The 20,845-nt window shown below is 38.6% G+C and overlaps 1 protein-coding gene and 1 pseudogene across 2 annotated transcripts in view; one reads left to right on the plus strand and one right to left on the minus strand.

The window, feature by feature from the left end:
• The window catches only part of CRYBG3 (crystallin beta-gamma domain containing 3), a 129,457-nt gene that overhangs the window by 92,795 nt on the left and 15,817 nt on the right, over positions 1 to 20,845 (plus strand). For both annotated transcript variants that reach the window (XM_042954296.1, XM_042954297.1), the window contains 2 exons: positions 3,838 to 3,947; positions 13,546 to 13,672. In XM_042954296.1, the coding sequence (XP_042810230.1) occupies positions 3,838 to 3,947; positions 13,546 to 13,672 (237 nt within the window). The remainder of the gene's footprint in view (positions 1 to 3,837; positions 3,948 to 13,545; positions 13,673 to 20,845) is intronic.
• LOC122229197 lies at positions 7,478 to 8,901 on the minus strand (annotated as a pseudogene).

Consider the following 20,845-nt stretch of genomic DNA (forward strand, 5'->3'; position numbering starts at 1 on the left):
TTTTGCTTGTTTTTACTTAGGGGAAAGGATCTTGGCTGACACTCTGGTTCCATTCAGTAACTAGAAAGTATTTTCTCCTTCACAAATAGCTGTGATAGTCATATTGACTATTTCAGATGTTATTTTCGCTGAGGAATAAGGAAATGACATCTCAGAGTTGAAGTCGAAGAATTTTTTTTTTTCTTTGTTTGTGCTGGTGATTTTAAAGGGAACCTCAAGCAACCTAAGAAGGGAAAAGCCAGAATATGTATGTATACAGAGATAAATACACATCATGAATGTTCCTCTAATAAATATATTAGTTCTGATGTGTTACCATATTATTATGAGATCTGTTTTATTTGAGACCCAGAACACCTCCTTTAATGCAGAAGATTATTATTTTACCTATGGCTGAAGATCAATCACTAAGTCTAATTGCCAACTCAAAATATACAGCATCATTATATAGTTCTTCTTAATACCAGCTGGCATTTAATTTTTTCATTTTTTTCCCCAAATAAAAACAGAATATGAATTATGTTCATAATTTCATCACCTCTTTATCTTAGCAGAACATCAGACATCTCACTAGATTAAATCTTATAAAAGTGAGTTTAGCTTTCAAAGAGGTATAGTCAGGCACCATTCTCTAGAAATTATAAACAGTTATTCCCTTTGATACAACTGAGGACCTTTTTTTCTTCCTAGAATCTTTTTCAAGTGCATTTGCAAATATTATTAGTAGAAGTTTTGATTTCTTTAAATTTTGAGCCTCTGTTCCATTTTATATATGATTCTATCTGAGAAAAAGCAACTCTAGATATTTTCTTGTATTGGATAGTTTGGCCACATTGAATTTTAGAGTGATCACAGCATCTTTAACAGTTGGGGTTACTGTTATCCTGTATGGGGGACAGGAAAGTAACAGCTTTAGGCTAGTAAGATTCAAGGGTACCAGAGGAAAACACTTCTTCATGGTGCTACAACCAGATCATTTTTACAGAATCCAAAGACCAGAAATACTCAGGAAGAGCTAATTATCTAAGTAAAGAAAACCCTTTACGAGTAATCAGGGAAATAAAATTGTGTAGTAAACATTTGATGTGAGGAGTACAAAACAGGACAGTAGGAGACAGTGTGATGTAATAGTAGAATAGAAACAAATAGAAACAAGACTGTTCTTTGTTTAATAATGAGCATGTTTGTGTAAAGGAGGTCCAAAAGGCTGCACAAGGTCTTATTTAGGTAGGATAGAAAGTTTCTCATAAAAATTGTTTTAGCATTGGAATAAATGAAGTTACAATGAAAAAGTTATTCTGATAGTGTGAAATAAATTGAGCACAACTTATGTGTTTGGTCAGTAATTAAAATTTTGAGTTCTTAGTTTGTCATATTAAAGACCTATTACGTTTATTCACATATATCACAAATGAAAAGTACATAATAAAAAATATTTCTGCAAAAAGTTCATCATAAAGTAGTGATAGTTTCTGTCTGATAGAGTAGTTCTAAAGAGGTATAATAATGTGTGTGAAAAGGCAGTTTGCACTGCAAAACTGTGGTATGCGGTCTTTTTTTTTTTTTTTTTTTTTTTTTTTTTTGCATCCATACAGTTCCATTTGGGAGGCTGGTAGGGATTGAGCCATACCTAAATGGCATAGGTTTAGTTTGAAATAAACTCATCTCTTGTTTATATTTTTGCCTTGATTCTAAGCATCCTATCTGAGTTACTTTGTACATTCTCCATTTATCTGGAAAGGAAACCAAAATAGTGATTTATCCACCTGGCTTTTCCCAGGACTTAATTTTACCAAGGTCCTGTTATTTAATTTCACTAAGAGTAGAAACCACAATTTAATTATAATTAATAATCACAGAATTGGTTTCTGTATGGACCAATCTCAGAACATTATCATGAGAATGTTCTGTTGAGACATTCATAAGGTCATCAGAGTGAGGCATTACTTTTCTGGGGCTGGACAAATTTTGGGTGAACCATATGACATCTTATTTTGAGAGTAAAAATAAAATAAGCTCAGATTGGCATTAAGCCTGCTTTTTGTTTGTTTGGGCAAAGAACATTCTAACCCATCGAATCAAAAAGGTACTTGATGGCAAGTGTGTGTGTCTATGTGTATTTTAATTAATGCTTCTGCTTATGAAGACAGATTAAACACTAGAGTTGGCTACAACATAGACCATCTGAAATATGTTTAGCTTGCACTGTCACTTGTCTGGGATTTCATGGCTTCATGGTGATAAACTGAAGTATAAATCTTAAGCTCAGCAGTATAAAAACCGGGTATTTGCACAGTGAACAAGACAGCCGTGACCTCTGTTTGCATGTGGCTTTTCCAACTCTTATCATGAATTAAGATAATACTTGCATATAGAAAAAATTACTATACATTTTTGGAAGTTAAATTGTGGTATACTTCTCAATCTAATGTTTTTATAAGCCTTTAAGTTAAAACATGTAGTGTATAAACTAACCAAAATGTGTGTTCTTATCAAGGAAATTACCGGCAGTTTCCCCGGACACATAAAATTGTGCTTACATGAGAAATTGTTGCACAGGTCTGTCTCGTTCTGGACTTCATTTTTCTTACTACCCTCTGTATCCACTAGAAGGATCATGATAGAAACTTCCTTAAGGCAGGGAGTAGCTGGTGTTTTAATGCTCCAAATGCAGACTGGTTTCATGATAGGAAGTTATGTTGTGCAAGCCACGGATGGTCCAGGGGAATCCGTTCCCCCACCTCCCTGGTTTTCGCTAGTCTTTGATGTCAGAGCAGAAGAAGACAGTCAAGACACAGTTGCACAGAACTCAGAGGCCATCAGCCTCTAAGAGGGCTCTTGGGAAGATGAAGGAGGCAAACATCAACTGCTCAAAGAAGCCTTGTTCTTGATACAGCGTGAGCAGGAAAAAGGACAATGCTGCCCAGCCCTCATTATGATGCCTTTTTAGCTACAATGCGGGCCTGTCAGTGCAGGGTGAACCTGTGGGCTGTGTTATTTCAAGGCTCCCATGTATTTTGAAATATTTATAGGGCTCATTAACTTTTTCTTTCCTATTATATAGATTCAAGGCCACTAGAGTTGCAGATTATTGTATTTCTGGACTGAAGGGAATAACTTTGAGATTTCATGGATTTTTCTTGACAAAAAGGACTGAAGTAGAAATGTGTTTATATATTAAACAGTAAGCTGTACATTTAAGATATTCTTAACAGTAAGCAGAAGTCTCTTAGCTAAAATGGATGTCTTTCTTTGTTCACCATAAATCTTCCAGAAATCTTGTTGTCATTATTTTCTCTGCCATCTGCTCCTGTGTTCTCAGGCCAACGTAGGGGCATGCCTTCATGCTTCAACCTTTTATTAACTGGATCAGCAAGACTTGGGAAGAGAAAAGACTTAATACTAACCACCCCTCATACTAGCTGAAACTGCCTTCGTATTTAACACTACATCGCTTCTTATTTTATGCATGTCGTCTCACCACAAGGGATAATGATTGTTTGACACAATAGATAGGGACCACATTTTAGTGGAGGAAGGATTCTGATTTAATCTTACAGGTAGAATTTTTTTCTGGGACCCTGTGCCCAGAATCTGATGCAAAAGATGGATGAAAATAGTAAATAAATGGTGACATTGCTGGAAATGGGTAAGGAAACAAACAATGGGAGTTTAAAGAGCAGATCACCCTTAACCTCGATTCATTGGTAATAGATAAAATTCTGTCTCATATTTTGCTGAATTTTTTAAATAGATATAGGAAAAGGTTTTCATTTGCTTTTGTGATAATGTCAAACAGTTGTTTCCTATTAAATTGTTGTGTTATTGTTCTCCTAGCTCAAAGCATTCAGTAAACCAGGGTTCCAGGGTGAATGTGTAGATTTTACAGAAGAAATCTCTGATTTGACTTCATTCAGGCCATGTTCTTTTAAAGTTCTTCGGGGTTGGTAAGTATGCTTGTTGAGTGCTTTCTACTGTTGTTCAATAACTAAATTTGCTTTAAATTCACAGGGATTTGACTTGTTTATTTTGTATTCACAGTGAATTAAAAACATTCTTTTAGTCATTGGTCAACTGCTAATTAGCCTATAGTAATTTTTACTAGCTTATATTATGAACCATTGTGTAATAGAGAGAAACGAAATGCTAGTGAGCCAATTTTTGGGAGCATTGTGGTCATTTTATTTTCTCACTGATAACTTAGACTATTTCCTAAATATTTTGAATGTTTGTATGTTTATTGGATAGTATAATAGAACGCTATTTAAAAAACTTCTGTTTCTGTCCAGATTAGATATAGTACTCCTAAATTTAAAAAATATATATATTTTGTTGAAATTCTTTATCAAATCAACCTTGTTTCACAGATGAGTACTCCTGATTTCAGAGTTAGTGTTCCAAAGATCCCACACCTAATATTAGACCCAGGATTGCTTTAGTCTTTTCTTTTGTTTTTTCTTTTTCTTTCTTTCTTTCTTTTTTTTTCTTTTTGAGAGAGAGAGAGAGCACGCGCGCAAGTGAGCAGGGGAGGGGCAGAAAGAGAGGAAGAGAGAGAATCCCAACCAGGCCCTGCACAGTCAGCACAGAGCCCCATGTAGGGTTCAAACTCACAAACCCAACCATGAGATCATGACCTGAGCCAAAGTCAACAGTTGGATGCTTAACCACCTGAGCTACACATGTACCCTCTCCTCCCTTTTTTAAAATTTATTTTGAGAGAGAGAGAGAGAGCAAGTGAGCAGGGAGTGGCAGAGAGTCAATTCTTTTTGATTTTTTAAATTAACTCAATTTTAATAAATTTAAATTAAATCTAGGGGCACTTGGGTGGTTCAGTCAGTTAAGCATCTGACTCTTGATTTTGGCTTAGGTCCTATTCTCACAGTTCATGAGTTCAAGCCCCACATCAGGCTCCCCACTGACAGTGAGGAGCCTGCTTGGGATTCTCTCTCTCTGCCCCTCTCCCACTCTCTCAAATAAAGAAACTTTAAAAAATAATAATAAAACTTGTGTTCTTTGAGCTACAGCAATATACTAGATTTATGTCAGATATAAATGAACTATATGTGATTCTCAAGACTAAAACATAATTCCTCCATTTTTTAATTATAAAATATTCATAAAATACACATTACCTCTGTAGCCATTTTAAAGTGTGCAGTTCAGTGGTAGATCTGTTTCAAGTATTTACCTAATAACTCCTCAGAATCTCTTTGTTCATTCTTTAAGATATCTTGGATTCATCAATTCTCCTTTTCCCTTGAGCCAGTTCTTCCATTTGAAGGAATTCTGTCTCCTAAGTAGCACCATTCCAGTAACATCTTACTTTTCCATTGTTGACCAGAAACCAGTTGTAGCCCAATTGTATGTCCCCAAATCCAGTTTCATATTTTTACTACTTTTCCTTAAATCCCACAGTCATCCCTCTAATACTAGTCAGGCCAAGTTCAAATGCCTCCTTTATATATATATATTTTTTTCTTTAATATGAAATTTATTGTCCAATTGGTTTCCATACAACCCCCAGTGCTCCTCCCAACAGGAGCTTTCCACAATGACCATCACCCACCCTCCCCTCCCTCTCACTCCCCATCAACCCTCAGTTTGTTCTCAGTATTCAAGACTCTCTTATGGTTTGGTGCTCTCCCTCTCTAACTTTTTTTTTCCTTCCCCTCCCCCATGGTCTTCTGTTAAGTTTCTCAGGATCCACATATGAGTGAAAACATATGGTATCTGTCTTTCTCTGTATGACTTATTTCACTTAGCATAACACTCTCCAGTTCCATCCATGTTGCTACAAATGTCCAGATTACATTCTTTCTCACTGCCAAGTAGTATTCCATTGTATATATAAACCACATCTTCTTTATCCATTCATCAGTTGATGGAGATTTAGTCTCTTTCCATAATTCAGCTGTTGTTGAAAGTGCTGCTATAAACATTGGGGTGGAAGTGCCCCTATGCATCAGCACTCCTGTATCCCCTTGGGCAAATTCCTAGCAGTGCTATTGCTGGGTCATAGGGTATTTCTATTTTTAATTTTTTGAGGAACCTCCACACTGTTTTCCAGAGTGGTTGCACCAGTTTACATTCCCACCAACAATGCAAGAAGGTTCCCGTTTCTCCACATCCTCTCCAGCATCTATAGTCTCCTGATTTGTTCATTTTAGCCACTCTGACTGGTGTGAGGTGGTATCTGAGTGTGGTTTTGACTTGTATTTCCCTCATGAGGAGTGATATTGGGCATCTTTTCATGTGTCTGTTGGCCATCTGGATGTCTTCCTTAGAGACCTGTCTATTCATGTCTTCTGCCTATTTCTTCACTGGATTATTTGCTTTTTGGATGTGGAGTTTGGTGAGCTCTTTATAGATTTTGGATACTAGCCCTTTGTCCAATATGTCATTTGCAAATATCTTTTCCCATTCTGTAGGTTGCCTTTTAGTTTTGTTGATTGTTTCCTTTGCGGTGCAGAGGCTTTTTATCTTCACGAGAACCCAATGGTTCATTTTTGCTTTTAATTCCCTTGCCTTTGGAGATGTGTCGAGTAAGAAATCGCTGTGGCTGAGGTCAGAGAGGTTTTTTTCTACTTTCTCCTTTAGGGTTTTGATGGTTTCCTGTCTCACATTCAGGTCCTTCATCCATTTTGAGTTTACTTTTGTGTATGGTGTAAGAAGGTGGTCTAGTTTCATTCTTCTGCATGTTGCTGTCCAGTTTTCCCAGCACCATTTGTTAAAGAGACTGTCCTTTTTCCATTGGATATTCTTTCCTGCTTTGTCAAAGATTAGTTGGCCATCATTCTCCAAGATAGATCACATACTGGGTCACAAAACAGCCCTTCATAAGTATACAAGAACTGAGATCATACCATGCACACCTTCAGACCACAACTTGAAATCAACCACAGGAAAAAGTCTGGAAAATCTCCAAAAGCATGGAGGTTAAAACACCCTACTAAAGAATGAATGGGTCAACCAGGCAATTAGAGAAGAAATTAAAAATATATGGAAACAAATGAAAATGAAAATACAACAATCCAAATGCTTTGGGATGCAGAAAAGGCAGTCCTGAGAGGAAAATACATTGCAATCCAGGCCTATCTCAAGAAAGAAGAAAAATCCCAAATACAAAATCTAACAGCACACCTAAAGGAACTAGAAGCAGGGCAGCAAAGTCACCCCAAACCCAGCAGAAGAAGAGAAATAATAAAGATCAGAGCAGAAATAAATAATATAGAATCTAAAAAAACTGTAGAGCTGAACAATGAAACCAAGAGTTGGTTTTTTGTTTGTTTGTTTGTTTTTGAGCATCTGAAATCCTTTATTGGTAGATCATTGCTGTTTACCACATTAGAAGACTCGAGAGCAGATGAACAGTGAAAACAGAGCCCATAGTGACTGGAGCAGGCCTCTGGGCTGGCGACCCTCCCCACACCCCACGGACCAGCCTAGCGACCTCCACCCCTCCCTGGACCCTCAGGCCTTTGGCATAATGCTCTGATGGGTGGCCTGCAGGCAGTGAAGCCCCTTGACTCAAAGCAGAGACTTGGATGAGCACTGAGGTGGGGGCAGTGGGATGGGGGCAGCTCTCTCCCTGACCCGGGCTGGGCGGGAGCAGCGAAAGTGGAGGAAGCCAGGAGCTGGGGAGAGGTATCTATTTTTGTTTTCTGAAAAGGGGCACACGGGGGCCTGCGGGCAGGCAGGCGGCAGCCGGAGCGAGTCACTCGCTGACATCCTTCTTGTCACCTGGCTTGGGGCCGGCTTCCAGCAAGGGGTCCCCGGGGCCTGTCTCCTCCCCATCCTTGGCCTCGCTGGACTTGGGGTTGGGGACTCAGAGGCCAGAGTCGATGCAGCGCTGCATGTGGTACTTAGCATCGGTGTGGTCCATCTTGCTGATGGCGTCTTGAAGCATCTGCACATCTTTCACTCAAAGCATTTCTGTAGTTCCTCAGAGAGAGACTCGTAGACCTCCACGGGGTTCAAACCGCCGGGGCCTAGCCGCTTCCGGCACTGCTCCTCCTCGTATTTCTTCATGGCCTTCTCCATGCGCAGCTTGGCGCGGCCCCGCATGCGCTCCTTGAAGGCCTCTAGTTCGTCGTTGAAGCCCTGCATGTACTGGCGGTCAGCTGTCTTGATCTTGGTGAAGAACTGCCGGAAGCAGGCGCGGGGATCCACCTTCAGGCTCTTAGCCAGCTCCAGGATGAACTGCATGACGATGGTCTGGTGGGCCACCTGCGCCTTCTCCTCCACCTCTAGGTCAATGCATCAGATGACAAGGTAGTTGGCGGTCTCCTCGCACACCAGATGGACATTGTCCGACAGGTACTTCTGGCTGTCGTCCCAGCGACGGAGCATGCCAGAGTGCTTGATCTGTTTCTCGTACTTCTCCACGAACGTTTTGTGTTTCTGCTCCCTCACTTCCTCCGACGACTCCTCTGTCTGCTTTGGCTTGGTATTGACCATGCTCTTGCTGAAGCCGTCCTTGCTGAGTGTGTCCACGTTCCAGGGCATGCTCTTCTCCTTCTTGCGCATCTCCTCCAGCTTCTGCTCCCAGCTGGGCTCCTCCTTGCGCAGCTGCTGAGCCTTAGCCTGCAGCCACTCTAGCTCCGCCTTGCTGCTCTCGCCCTCCGCCGCCTCCAGCTTCTTCAGCCTCTGCTGGCACTCGGCCACCTTGCGCCTGCACTGGCGGCAGCCCCTCTCCAGCTCCTCCTTCTTCTTGTGGAACTGCTCCATGCGCTCCACCCGGGCCTGGTGCCGCCAGTGGAAGAGACTGGCCGTGTCGATTTTGGGGTGCGTCTTGTCCTCATCGTCAGACACCTCGATGTGGTCCCACACACTATAGTCCACCATCTTGCCTCAGCAGCTCAGCCTGCACGGGCTCCAGCTCTGACTCTGGCGGCGGCAGTGCTGGAGACCCAAGAGTTGGTTTTTTTGAAAAAATTAGTAAAATTGATAAACCTGTAGCCAGGCTTCTCAAAAAGAAAAGGGAGATGACTCAAATGGATAAAATCATGAATGAAAATGGAATTATTACAACCAATCCATCAGAAATACAAACATTTGTCAGGGAATACTATGAAAAATTATATGCCAACAGACTGGACAACCTGAAAGAAATGGACAAATTCCTAAACACCCACACACTTCCAAAACTCAAACAGGAAGAAATAGAAAACTTGAACACATCCATAACCAGCGAGAAATTGAATCAGTTATCAAAAATCTCCCAACAAATAAGAGTCCAGGACTAGATGGCTTCCCTGGGGAATACTACCAGATATTTAAAGCAGAGATAATACCTAGCCTTCTCAAGCTTTTCCAAAAAATAGAAAGGGAAGGAAAACTTTCAGACTCATTCTATGAAGCCAGCATTACTTTGATTCCTAAACCAGACAGAGACCCAACAAAAAAAGAGCACTACAGGCCAATATCCCTGATGAATATGGATGCAAAAATGCTCAATAAGAGACTAGCAAATCGAATTCAACAGCATATAGAAAGAATTATTTACCATGATCAAGTGGGATTCATTCCTGGGCTGCAGGGCTGGTTCAACATTGGCAAATCAATCAACGTGATGCATCACATTAATAAAAGAAAAGATAAGAACCATATGATCCTGTCAATTGATGCAGAAAAAGCATTTGACAAAATACAGCATCCTTTCTTAATAAAGACCCTGGAGAGAGTCGAGATAGAAGGATCATACGGAAACATCATAAAAGCCATTTATGAAAAGCCCACAGCTAATATCATCCTCAGTGGGCAAAAACTGAGAGCTTTCCCCCTGAGGTCAGGAACACGATAGGGATGTCCAGTCACACCTCTGTTGTTTAACATAGTGTTGGAAGTTCTAGCATCAGCAATCAGACAACAAAAAGAAATCAAAGGCATCAAAATTGGCAAAGATGAAGTCAAGCTTTCTCTTTTTGCACATGATGTGATATTATACATGGAAAACCTGACAGACCCCACCAAAGAGTCTACAACTGATACATGAATTCTCCTAGAATTCTACTAGAACTGATAAATGAATTCAGCAAAGTCGCGGGATACAAAATCAATGTACAGAAATCAGTTGCATTCTTGTACACTAATAATGAAGCAACAAAAAGACAAAGAAACTGATCACATTCACAATTGCACCAAGAAGCGTAAAATACTTAGGAATAAACCTAACCAAAGATGTCAAAGATCTATATGCTGAAAACTATAGAAAGCTTATGAAGGAAACTGAATAAGACATAAAGAAATGGAAAAACATTCTGTGCTCATGTATTGGAAGAATCAATATTGTTAAAATGTCAATACTACCCAAAGCTATCTACACATTCAATGCAATCCCAATCAAAATTGCACCAGCATTCTTCTTGAAGCTAGAACAAGCAATCCTAAAATTTGTATGGAACCACAAAAGACCCTGAATAGCCAAAGTAATATTGAAGAAGAAGGCCAAAGCGGGAGGCATCACAATCCCAGACTTTAGCCTCGACTACAAAGCTATAATCACGAAGACAGCATGGTATTGGCACAAAAACAGACACATAGACCAATGGAATAGAATAGAGACTCCAGAATTGAACCCACAAATGTATGGTTAAATGCCTCCTTTTCCAGGGCTTACCATCAGTCAGTCTCATTTTTCCCATCCATTCCCATTCTATCCTTACACTGTCTCCCTGTCTTCCCCTCTTCCAACATTTACTCAGTTGAGTATTTTTTTTTTCCTTACTGATACCAAGGGTCAGTTAGCAAACCTTTTCTATAAGGGTCAGGTAGTAAGTATTTTTAGCTTTGTGAGCCACACAGGCTGTGTCCCAGCTACTCAGCACTGCCATTGTAAGCACTAAATCAGCCACAGAAGATAGATAAATGGGCATGACTGTGTTTCAATAAAATGCTAGTCAGTGAAATTTGAATTGTACAGTATATTTACGTATCACAAGCTATTCTTTTAATTTTTTAAAACCACTGAAGCATGAGTGGCTCAGTTGGTTAAGCATCCAGCTTCAGCTCAGATCATGATCTCATGGTTTGTGGTTTCAAGCCCCACGTCAGGCTCTGCGCTGACAGCTCAGAGCCTGGAACATGTTTTGCATTCTGTGTCTCCCTCTCTCTCTGCCCCTCCTCTGCTTGTCTGTGTGTGTGTGTGTGTGTTCTCTCTCTCTCTCTCTCTCTCTCAAAAATAAATAAACATAAAAAAAAAAACTGAAGCATGTGAAAAGCAGTCTTAGCTTGTGGTTTGTATTAAAGCTGGCAGTGGGACAGATTTTACAACCACAGGCTATAGTTGGCTAATCCCTGCTCTATAGGAAACGCTGTAGGTTTCAGGTAAAGCTAACTAGCCAGCAATGTTATTTGTTTGGCCTACACAGTATGTTAAAAATGTATCAGTATTTTGGTTTAGGGTGTTTTTCACCTTCTCTTTAAAAAATCAAAAGATTTGATAACCTTAAGAAGCATTCATCTTTGGCAATTATTAGCTAGTGTTAAGTAAATGGGATATGTGGTCCCAGTGTACCATAGGATATATTTCCAGCTTTTTTTTTTTTTAACCTGGTATGCTACTCATGTATATTACCTGCTTGGCCTCCTATTGGTATATATGTTTGTAACCTCCATTTGATATTAAACTGAGTATATCTTTAAGGATCAGTCCACCCAGTCCATACTGATTCTGTCAACCTTCTTGATTAACCCTAACTCCACCAGTCTTTCCCTCTCAGATTTTCTATAGCTCTAACTAGTTTGAACTTCTCTGTGTATGTTATTATTTTTATACTTACAAAAAAGGATACGAGGGTTTTACAATCTTAAAACACATAAAATAGGGTACTATAAGTTAAGTAGATTATCTGCAACTCTTATTGTCTAAAATAATTTTGTTACTAGTATTTGGCTCTGAGTTTCTTCTCCACTAAGATAAAAAATTACTTAGTGACATATATTTTCATTATCTAATAAAGGGAAGTATTGAAGGTTTTCTGGAGGAAAGTGTTTTTCCTGACACTGAAATCTGGAACAAATTAGTCCTGTGTTTGCTTTATGTAAGGAATATTCTCTCTCTCTCTCTCTCTCTCTCTCTCTCTCTCTCTGTCTGTCTCTCTCTCTCTCTCTCTCTCTGTGTGTGTGTGTGTGTGTGTAATTTAAAATTGTGTTGTGTGTAGTTTATTAAACCGCAGTCTTGTAAAAGAATACAGGAACCCTGGCGGTTGCTTGAGTACCTGGGAGACCTGGATTAAAGACCAGTTCCACCACTTCCTAGATATATAACCTTCAACAAATTGGATCATCTGCCTGAATCATTTTTCTTGTCTGTAAAGGAGGGATAATAACAGTACCTACCTCAAAGGATTCTTATAAGGGCCAAATAAATGATGCACAGGAAGGGCTAACTCCATGCCTAACACGTTGAAAACCTTTGATAAAATGCCCAATTACATAGAAGATATGAGACTAATTACAGTGTTACAGAGCATATCTGTGGTTATCCTAAGTTAACCTGGTCTAGCGAGAGTACAGTTCTTTTGGTCTTAAAGTATAAGGTTAAAACTCAAACACACCAGAAGTGAAGTAGTAACAGCCAGTTCATTTCTCCCTTGGGCTCCTTCTTTTCAAAAGGGCATAGGTCTTAACCAAGTTTTTGATGAATGGTGTATTGAAGATAATTGACTGCCAAAGATTCTTAATGGGCTTACTTCTTTTTAAAAATCTCCATTAGCGGGGCGCCTGGGTGGCTCAGTCGGTTAAGCGTCCAACTTCAGCTCAGGTCACGGTCTCGCTGTCCATGAGTTCGAGCCCCGCGTCGGGCTCTGGGCTGATGGCTCAGAGCCTGGAGCCTGCTTCTGATTCTGTGTCTCCCTCTCTCTCTGCCCCTCCCCTGTTCATGCTCTGTCTCTCTCTGTCTCAAAAATAAATAAACGTTAAAAAAAAAAAAATCTCCATTAGCTATCAGATATACAGGTGATAGATTTTATTTACTGTCATGTGATGTTAGGAGTCTGGTTTCTTTACTCCCCTACACTGACATCAGGCTCATCATTAAATAAGGATACAAATTAATTGTTTTTCCTAAAAGAAACACAAGCAGTATTTTTCTAATCTGTTCAAGTACTTAATAATCACCATAATCTGATCCCAAGGTTGTGTACTTGGAGGTACCAAATGAAGCTAATGTCTTTAACGTAAAGCAGATGTCTTGTTTCAAATTGCAACGCTGTCATTTAACAGTTGAGGAGACCTTGCGCAAATTACCTAACCTTTCTAATACTTAGTTTTGTTGCCTATAAAAATAAGGATGTGTTTCTACTTCATAGAATTGAGGACACAGTGTGATAATATAGGTAAAGTACCTAGCACATTTCTAGCACATGGTAAGCAGTCAGTAAATGATAGTGGTAGTTGTTTCTTTAAACTGAAGCTGGGTCTTTGCTGCTGGTCAGCACCATGACTTTGATGTCCTACTCCTTCCCTGGTTCCCCACAGCATGATGATGAGCCTGAGATGTCAACTGTTGTAATTTGTCCAAATGTCTTATTGCTTGTTTTTAAGCTGGCTCCTATATTACCAAGAGGACATTTCTAATAATCAGTGTGTATTAGAAGAAGGCCTCTATGCTGACCTTACTTCCTGTGGCTGCCCAACATCTAGAGTTAAATCCCTCAAGCCCATTGACTATGTAAGTACTTTGCTTGGGTGCATAATTATAAGACTTTTTTCTTGTCCTGTTTAATTACCATAAATGATGTGATGTTGGAAGAAGTGATACACGGGTAAATATAACTATGAATATTTATTCATGGACTGTAAAATTGAGATTCACTCATGAAATCCAAAACGTAAGACTGATATATGTATCATATATATATATTTTATATTTTACACATATGATATACATATATATGATACATATAAAATATATATATATCATACATATATATATGCATCATATATATTTTTTAAAGCAAGGGTTCAAAACTCAGGACCTATAGTAATATGTATAGACCTAGGCTTAAATCTCAGTTTGATATTTCAACCATTTTGGATGACATTAGTAAAGTTACGCAGTTTCCTTGTCTATGAAAAATAATAGTACTTTATAAGTCTCCTGGGATATTGAGTGAAATGATGCTTATAAAATGCCCAGCACATGGTGAACAGTCATTAAACATTAGCTGTTAATTAGCTATAACTGTTAGTTGTAATTGTTGCAGCTGCTTAATAAAGATAATAACCTGATAATTTTATTATCCTACTTGATAAGTCACACAATGTTACTTTAAGGCCTGGGTCCTGATATGGCCACTGGTACTGATTTCACACCTTTGTTTGAGGGAACTAGGGATTTCCTGCCTGCTGTGTGCAGAATTACCTGGGTCACCTTGGAGACCCACATCTGTAGAGTAAGTGGTTTTTCCTTTCTGTCCTATTTACTCAGAATTTTGTTGTGAGCAAAACAGGATCACTACTCTGCAGCATCAGTTCTGTGCTCCATGTTTGTAGGTCTGGGCAGAGGAAGTAATGAGGATCTGGGATATTTTCAAGATGTCTGGTTGTGATCATTCCCTTGGAGCATTTGGTCAAAGCTGAGGTTTACACAGAGATGAGATAATTTGAAGCCCTGCATAATGGTATGAATGACTGAGACCTTTCAACCAGAGCTGACTCCAGAAATGATGATCATACTCAGAAACTTTGATTCCAGCCTAAGCAATGTAGCCTTATTTCAAGACCTTCCTGGATAGAGTATTCTTGGTATCAGGCTAAGAATAGAGTCTTGGTTGAGGAACAAAAATAGAAACAGTCCTCGGTCTCTCTCAGTTGCATCTTAGACACCAACTGGTAAAGACTTAAGTGGCTATTGATTGATACTTCCTGTCTGTTGGACAAAAAACAGAAAGGGGGAAAAAAGAATGTGGTCTGTTCAGTCTCTCCCAAGTATTGATAAGGTTGAAAAAGACATTGGAAAGTAGTCCACATTTACTGGGAAAGGAATTTTCTTAGCAATTTTTAGTGGTCAAGCCAGCAGACAGATACTTATTTTGTATATGTAGTTCTAAATATGAAAGTATCATCTTGAAAGGATTTTGCAGGACTTCTATTTCAGTGAGCTAAACCAACTAAATTTTTAGGGAGGGAGTTTTAGAATCAATCAAAATTAATGAGTATTACTGTTTTTCTTTGAAGAGTTTACACTCATGAAGTCAAAAGTGAATAATTAAAATAAGGAATGAAAATAGAAGAAATGTTTTTAAGTTTTACCGTGCACTTGTGTGTCACTATTTTGGTTCTGTGAAAGCCAAGCAGTATAGATGAAGGTGCATCTTAGGAAGGACCTGGGAGCTATAGCCTTTTCTCTCTAAGAACTGATTAAAGAATATATCCAGTTTATGTAAGGACAACACATTCATTGTCTTAATGCTTTTACACGGTATGTTTTTAAATCTTTGAAAAGTCTTTGTTGAAGATATATTTAGGCAGTAGGTTTGGTTGTGAAATGGAAGGAATGTGAGGTAAGGTTGGGCATCCCAAGAAAGACCCCCCAGATGACCATGAAGAGGCTTTAACAGGTAACATTTCTTTGGTGAATTCCACCGTGCTTCACGCTGGTGGCCCTGACACTCTGAGTTGATCCAACCTAGGAGATTGATAAATGAACCAGGTCAATACAGTAATCTGTAGAAGGTGGATTCTCATGGCTAGAATGCTTGAGAATTCTGTCCTGAGCATTTTTTTCCCCTCTCTAGAACATAGAAAACTGAAATAGTCCTCAGAAGGTTATTTGTTGAGCATAAGACCTAGGTAAAATGAAGTAGGTATCTTGAGATTAGTTTACTCAGCTAACCTTCCCCACAGAAGAGACTCCTGAGGGTCCCAGGTGTTTACATTCTCCAAATCCTGGAAAATGCTAGACACCCTCTACCTATCCTGCTTCTCTGCTTCAGTCTGCATCCCCACTGCCCCCACGTTTTCCTCCAGATTTATTAATGTCACTGTGTAAGCCACAGTCCAGTGGGATTCTGGAAAATGTTTCTGTCCAGTTGAGTTGACATGAATATGGACTAACTTCTTGATTTTGCTTTAATTAGTTACAACTGCAGAATTCTGAGGGTGTTGCCTGTAGTTAGCATTCCCAGACATGCTGTGAATTACTGTTAAAGTGTCATAATGGAATAATGTTGAGGAGTTTTAAGACTTTCTCTTCGTACAAGATGAGTATGTTTTGCAGATGACAGTTTGCTGATTTCTGTTTGTCTAGACATTTGTTACATTCTAGAAGCCCATGGATAATTTGCAGTCATTTTATAGTGAAAGGACCTTAGGAGTATATTTTATAGTTCTCCTTTCACTAAGGTGATATTGGGAAAATCACTTAATTTATTTGTACCTCACTTAACTCATATGTAAAGAAACTGTTAGGTATTTTCAAATCTTTGTCAGCCTTTAGTTCTGTTGCAAATAAGCATCTTGGGTATATTTCTAATTGGGCATGCAAAACAATATATCCAGCATTAGGACTCATGCAGTGTGAGGGAATAACATAGTAGATTAGCTTCCAATAAAGTTATGCCATATAACAGTCCCCAGAACAGTTGGTTAGGAGCTGAAGGTGAGTGGGGAACCTATATAAATGCTTTAAGCATTGGCCCAGTAGTGTGTGAGGTAACCTTTTATTGCGTTTCCATGGGAGCAGCATTCTGCTCATTACTTCTTTAGTGTCTCCATGGTGGCCTGGCATGGAAGTTGGCCTCCTTTGAAGTAATAATCCAATCCTGGCAGCTATAAACAGGCAAAGCAAAAGAAACATTGTAACAAGAGGCTGTAGAAAAACTTCAAATGAAATTATAACTGTGATGACATAATGATATTAAGAGGTAGAGTAAGAATTGGCAAGGCAGTGATTGATGCTGTGCAAGCATGCTAAATAAGGAACACAGCCATAAATAGTCGAAGACTGTAAATCCAGCCACAGAATGAAAGGAAGCAATGAGTTTATAAAGTGTCTGAGAGTTTGGTTACTATTAAACTTTTCAGCTGAATCCATATTTAGTTAATAGTTTAAACTATTGCATACAATTTTAAAATGAAGGCCAGCAAAACCCTGCAGACTAAACATCACACTTCCTAGTAAGACATGTGAAGCATTTCCCCTTAAAGTTAGGCAGAAGACAAAGGTATCTACTATCACCATTTCTATTCGTGATTCTGGATCCCCAAACACTTGAATAAGATAAAATCCAAAAAATGTTTAAAGAAAGAAAGTTGTCAAATTATTAGAGTTAATATGAAGTTTTAAGAAGTTTCTGGATACAAGGTAAATGCCAATGAAACTATAGGATACTTAAGAATAAGTCAAACCACAAGGCAAGTAATTCATTTATGGAGAAAATAATAAAAACTTTATCGAAGGGCATAAAAGATGAAGAGATAATAATCTTTTATAGATTGAAATGACTCGATATTGTGAAGTTGTGGTCCTCTCCAAATTATTACAACTTCAGGCAAGATGCTTACAGAATCTTTTGACTTTCTAGGATAGTGCCTTTTTAGGGTGAGATGGTAAAACATGACAAGCTTATCCTAAATTTGGAAAAGATAGGGATCCAAAATAGCCAAGATAATTTTCTTACTAAGAACAACAGACAGGGTCACTTGTCCTGCCAAATATATATTGCGTTATACAGCAATAGTAATAAAGACAGTGGGTATTGGTGCAAGGGAAGAACACAGAACTGGGGAATAGGATAGCATAGAAACTGACCTACATAAATAATGGAATTGGAAGGTGACTGAAATAGGTTACAATGGGGCTATTATGAACTATTAAATAAATTGGTGTTGGGACAATTGGCTCTTTACATGGAAAAAGAGTTAGAATCTTGCTTTACTCCAAACGCAGAAATAAGTTCCAGATGGATTGTGGCAACCTAAATGTGAAAAACAAACTTCAAAACTTACAAGAAAATATGGAAACTAGCCTAATAGTATTGGAGTAGAATGGATTTAAAACAAAATGTACATGTCAGTAAGAGAAAGGGAAAAGGCAAGTGTATTCATTTCCTATTGCTGCTATAACAAATTACCACAAACTTAGTGACTTAAAACAACAAACCATATTACAGTTCTAGAGGTCAGAAGGTCTAAAATGGTCTTAGCCTGATAAAAATATGGTGCTGGCAAGACTGCATTCCTTCTGGAAGATGCTAAGGGGAGAATCGGTTTCCTTACCTTTTCCAGCTTCTCAACCTCCTCAGCATTCCTTGACTCATGGCCGTTGTCTGTCTTCAAAGTGCATCACCCCAACTTCTCTCTGTCCTGTATCTCTGACCCTCCTGCCTCCCTCTGATAAGGACCCTTGTGACTATATTAGGCCTCTGTTGATAATCCAGACTAATATCCCCGCCTCAAGTTTTTTAACTGTTAGTCACATCTACAAAGTCCCGTTTACCATGTCAGGTAACATATTCACAGGTTTTAGGGATTAGGATGGGGACATTTTGGGGGTTGGGTGGGGGTGAGAGGTGTGGAGGTGGGGGAACATTATTCAGCCTACCGCAACAAGCCACAGACTTAGGAGGGTATATTTGCAGCCCTTATAAAACCTGCAAAGGTTTAGTGTACAGAATATAAAAAGAACTCTCAAATCAATTGAGAAAAAAAGAAAAACGTATTTCAAAACTTAGCAGGAGGATGTGAATAGTTCATAGAAGAGAGAAAAATGGCTAAAGGATATGCAAAAAATATTAAACTTCACTAGTGATCAAGTAAATGCAAAATAAAGTAATAATTAGGTAATATTGCCTTACTTTAAATAGAAACATTTGAATGGTTTGGTGGCAGAGAAGTGGGATTATTCATACACAGTTTTTGGAAACAGTGTCAGTTACATGAGGTGGTGCTGTAGGCAGGGCAGTGGAATAAGGATGTTTGTTGCAGTTTATTGATGGATGAAAAGGAGCCACAGCACATCCATGTGAGGAAATGTAAGACAGTGGCTACAATAAATGAAAGTGAGTTCCATGTATTACTAAAGGGTATTATGGTAAGATACTGTAAGTGAAATTTAAAAACAAAAGATGCAGGGGTACCTGGGTGGCTCAGTAAGTTGAATGTCCGACTCTTGGTTTCTGCTCAAGTTGTGATCTCCAGGTCCGTGAGTTCAAGCCCAACATTGGGCTCTGCACTGTCAAGATTGGGATTCTCGCTCTCCCTCTCTCTCTCTGCCCCTCCCCCACTTGTGTGCACACACTCTGCCTTTCTCTCTCTCAAAATAAATAAACATTAAAAAAATAAAAAATAAAAACAAAGGATGCATAACCGTTAGTAAAGTATAAAAATATGAACTGGAAGGACTCACATCTTCAGCATAGTGATTACCTTTAGAGAGAAGAGGTTCAAATTCAGCTGTACCTGTTAATGTATTTATAAAATTCAGTACAAATATAAAAAAAATTATTACTTTTGGATGATGGGTACATAATCCATCTATATATTATTTTTTAATGTTTAGCTTCTTTTAAATAGGGGCAGATAATTTTCTTAAAAAGTGGAAAGGGGAAACCAATTAGAAAGGTAGATCTAGAATGAAACTGATTTTCTAAACCAAATGAAAGCAGTTTTCTGAGGAGGATTATAGTTCACTGGTGAAGTCTGGGAGCCTGACAGACCTGAGTGGCCCTGGACATGTTTCTGACTACCCTAAGCCTCAACTTTCTCATCTAATAAAGTGTGAGGTTTAAACAAGCTACTGCATGTACAGCCCTTAGCTCATAAGCACTCACTAATTGAGCTCATAGACCATAATTAATATTCACTAAGCAACATGAAGACTACCATTAGCGTGGTAGGTTGAAGGTATTTATATATTTTTGTTTTTAATATGCCAAACTTAAAAGATTCCAGATTAGAGTCATATTAGACATTTATGAGCCTTATTTAAATTTGTATCATTTTACATAACTTTTTGCCAACACACTGGTATTGCTCTGGAATGGAATGGTTTTAGAGGTATGCATTATGGTTACTTTCCTTTAATTCATCTTACTTGTATTTCCTGTTTTAGCTAGGCATTGTTCATTTGGCAAAGATTGAGATGAATTGATGTTGTCAGGCTATATGGATATGGCTGTTCTCATGGCTGATTGCTGAATATTTTGAAAAGTATACGTTATATTTAGAGTCTAACCAATTAATATAACCCTGAGGTATTGTCAACACCTCTTCCATATACATGGTGATTTGAAACTCAAAGAACTCTACAGTTGCTAAAGTAAAGGTCTGTAGTTTTTTTTCTAAGTCAAAAATTACTTAGATTTAAAAATTTTATCCATTATATTGAAGATATGTTTATATAAATGTAGTCCCTCTAGCAGAATACTCTCACTAGGATCTCAGAACTTCAAATTCAGGTGGCAGACAACACTTTTGAAGCCAGAGAGAGAGGTAAGAATAGGAATCTTATACGTTGCCCAACTGACCAAGTTGGGCGTCAAGTGCTCCAGACATTAGCACACATGCCAGAAGTATTCGCCATTAAAACTACTGGCATTTAGAATATGTTAGAGCCACAGTGTAGGGGTTAAGAACATAGCCTCTGGGGTCATACTTTGTAGACTCAAATGCCAGCTCTTACACTTACTGCGTGTGACCTGTGCCTTGATTCTTCATCTGTAAAGTGGGGTTAAAAATAGCCCCCACATCAAAGGGAAGTTGTGTGGGTTAAATAAGTAAATAAATTCACAATCCACTAATCTGAATATATTTTGGGATTTGGGATATTTTCCCCATTTTAAACAGTGATATGGTTCATACATAGCACTTAAGGAAACACTGCAAAAGCGTTCTAAGTAGC

Source organism: Panthera leo, chromosome C2, assembly GCF_018350215.1.
Source record: "Panthera leo isolate Ple1 chromosome C2, P.leo_Ple1_pat1.1, whole genome shotgun sequence".
NCBI lineage: Eukaryota > Metazoa > Chordata > Mammalia > Carnivora > Felidae > Panthera > Panthera leo.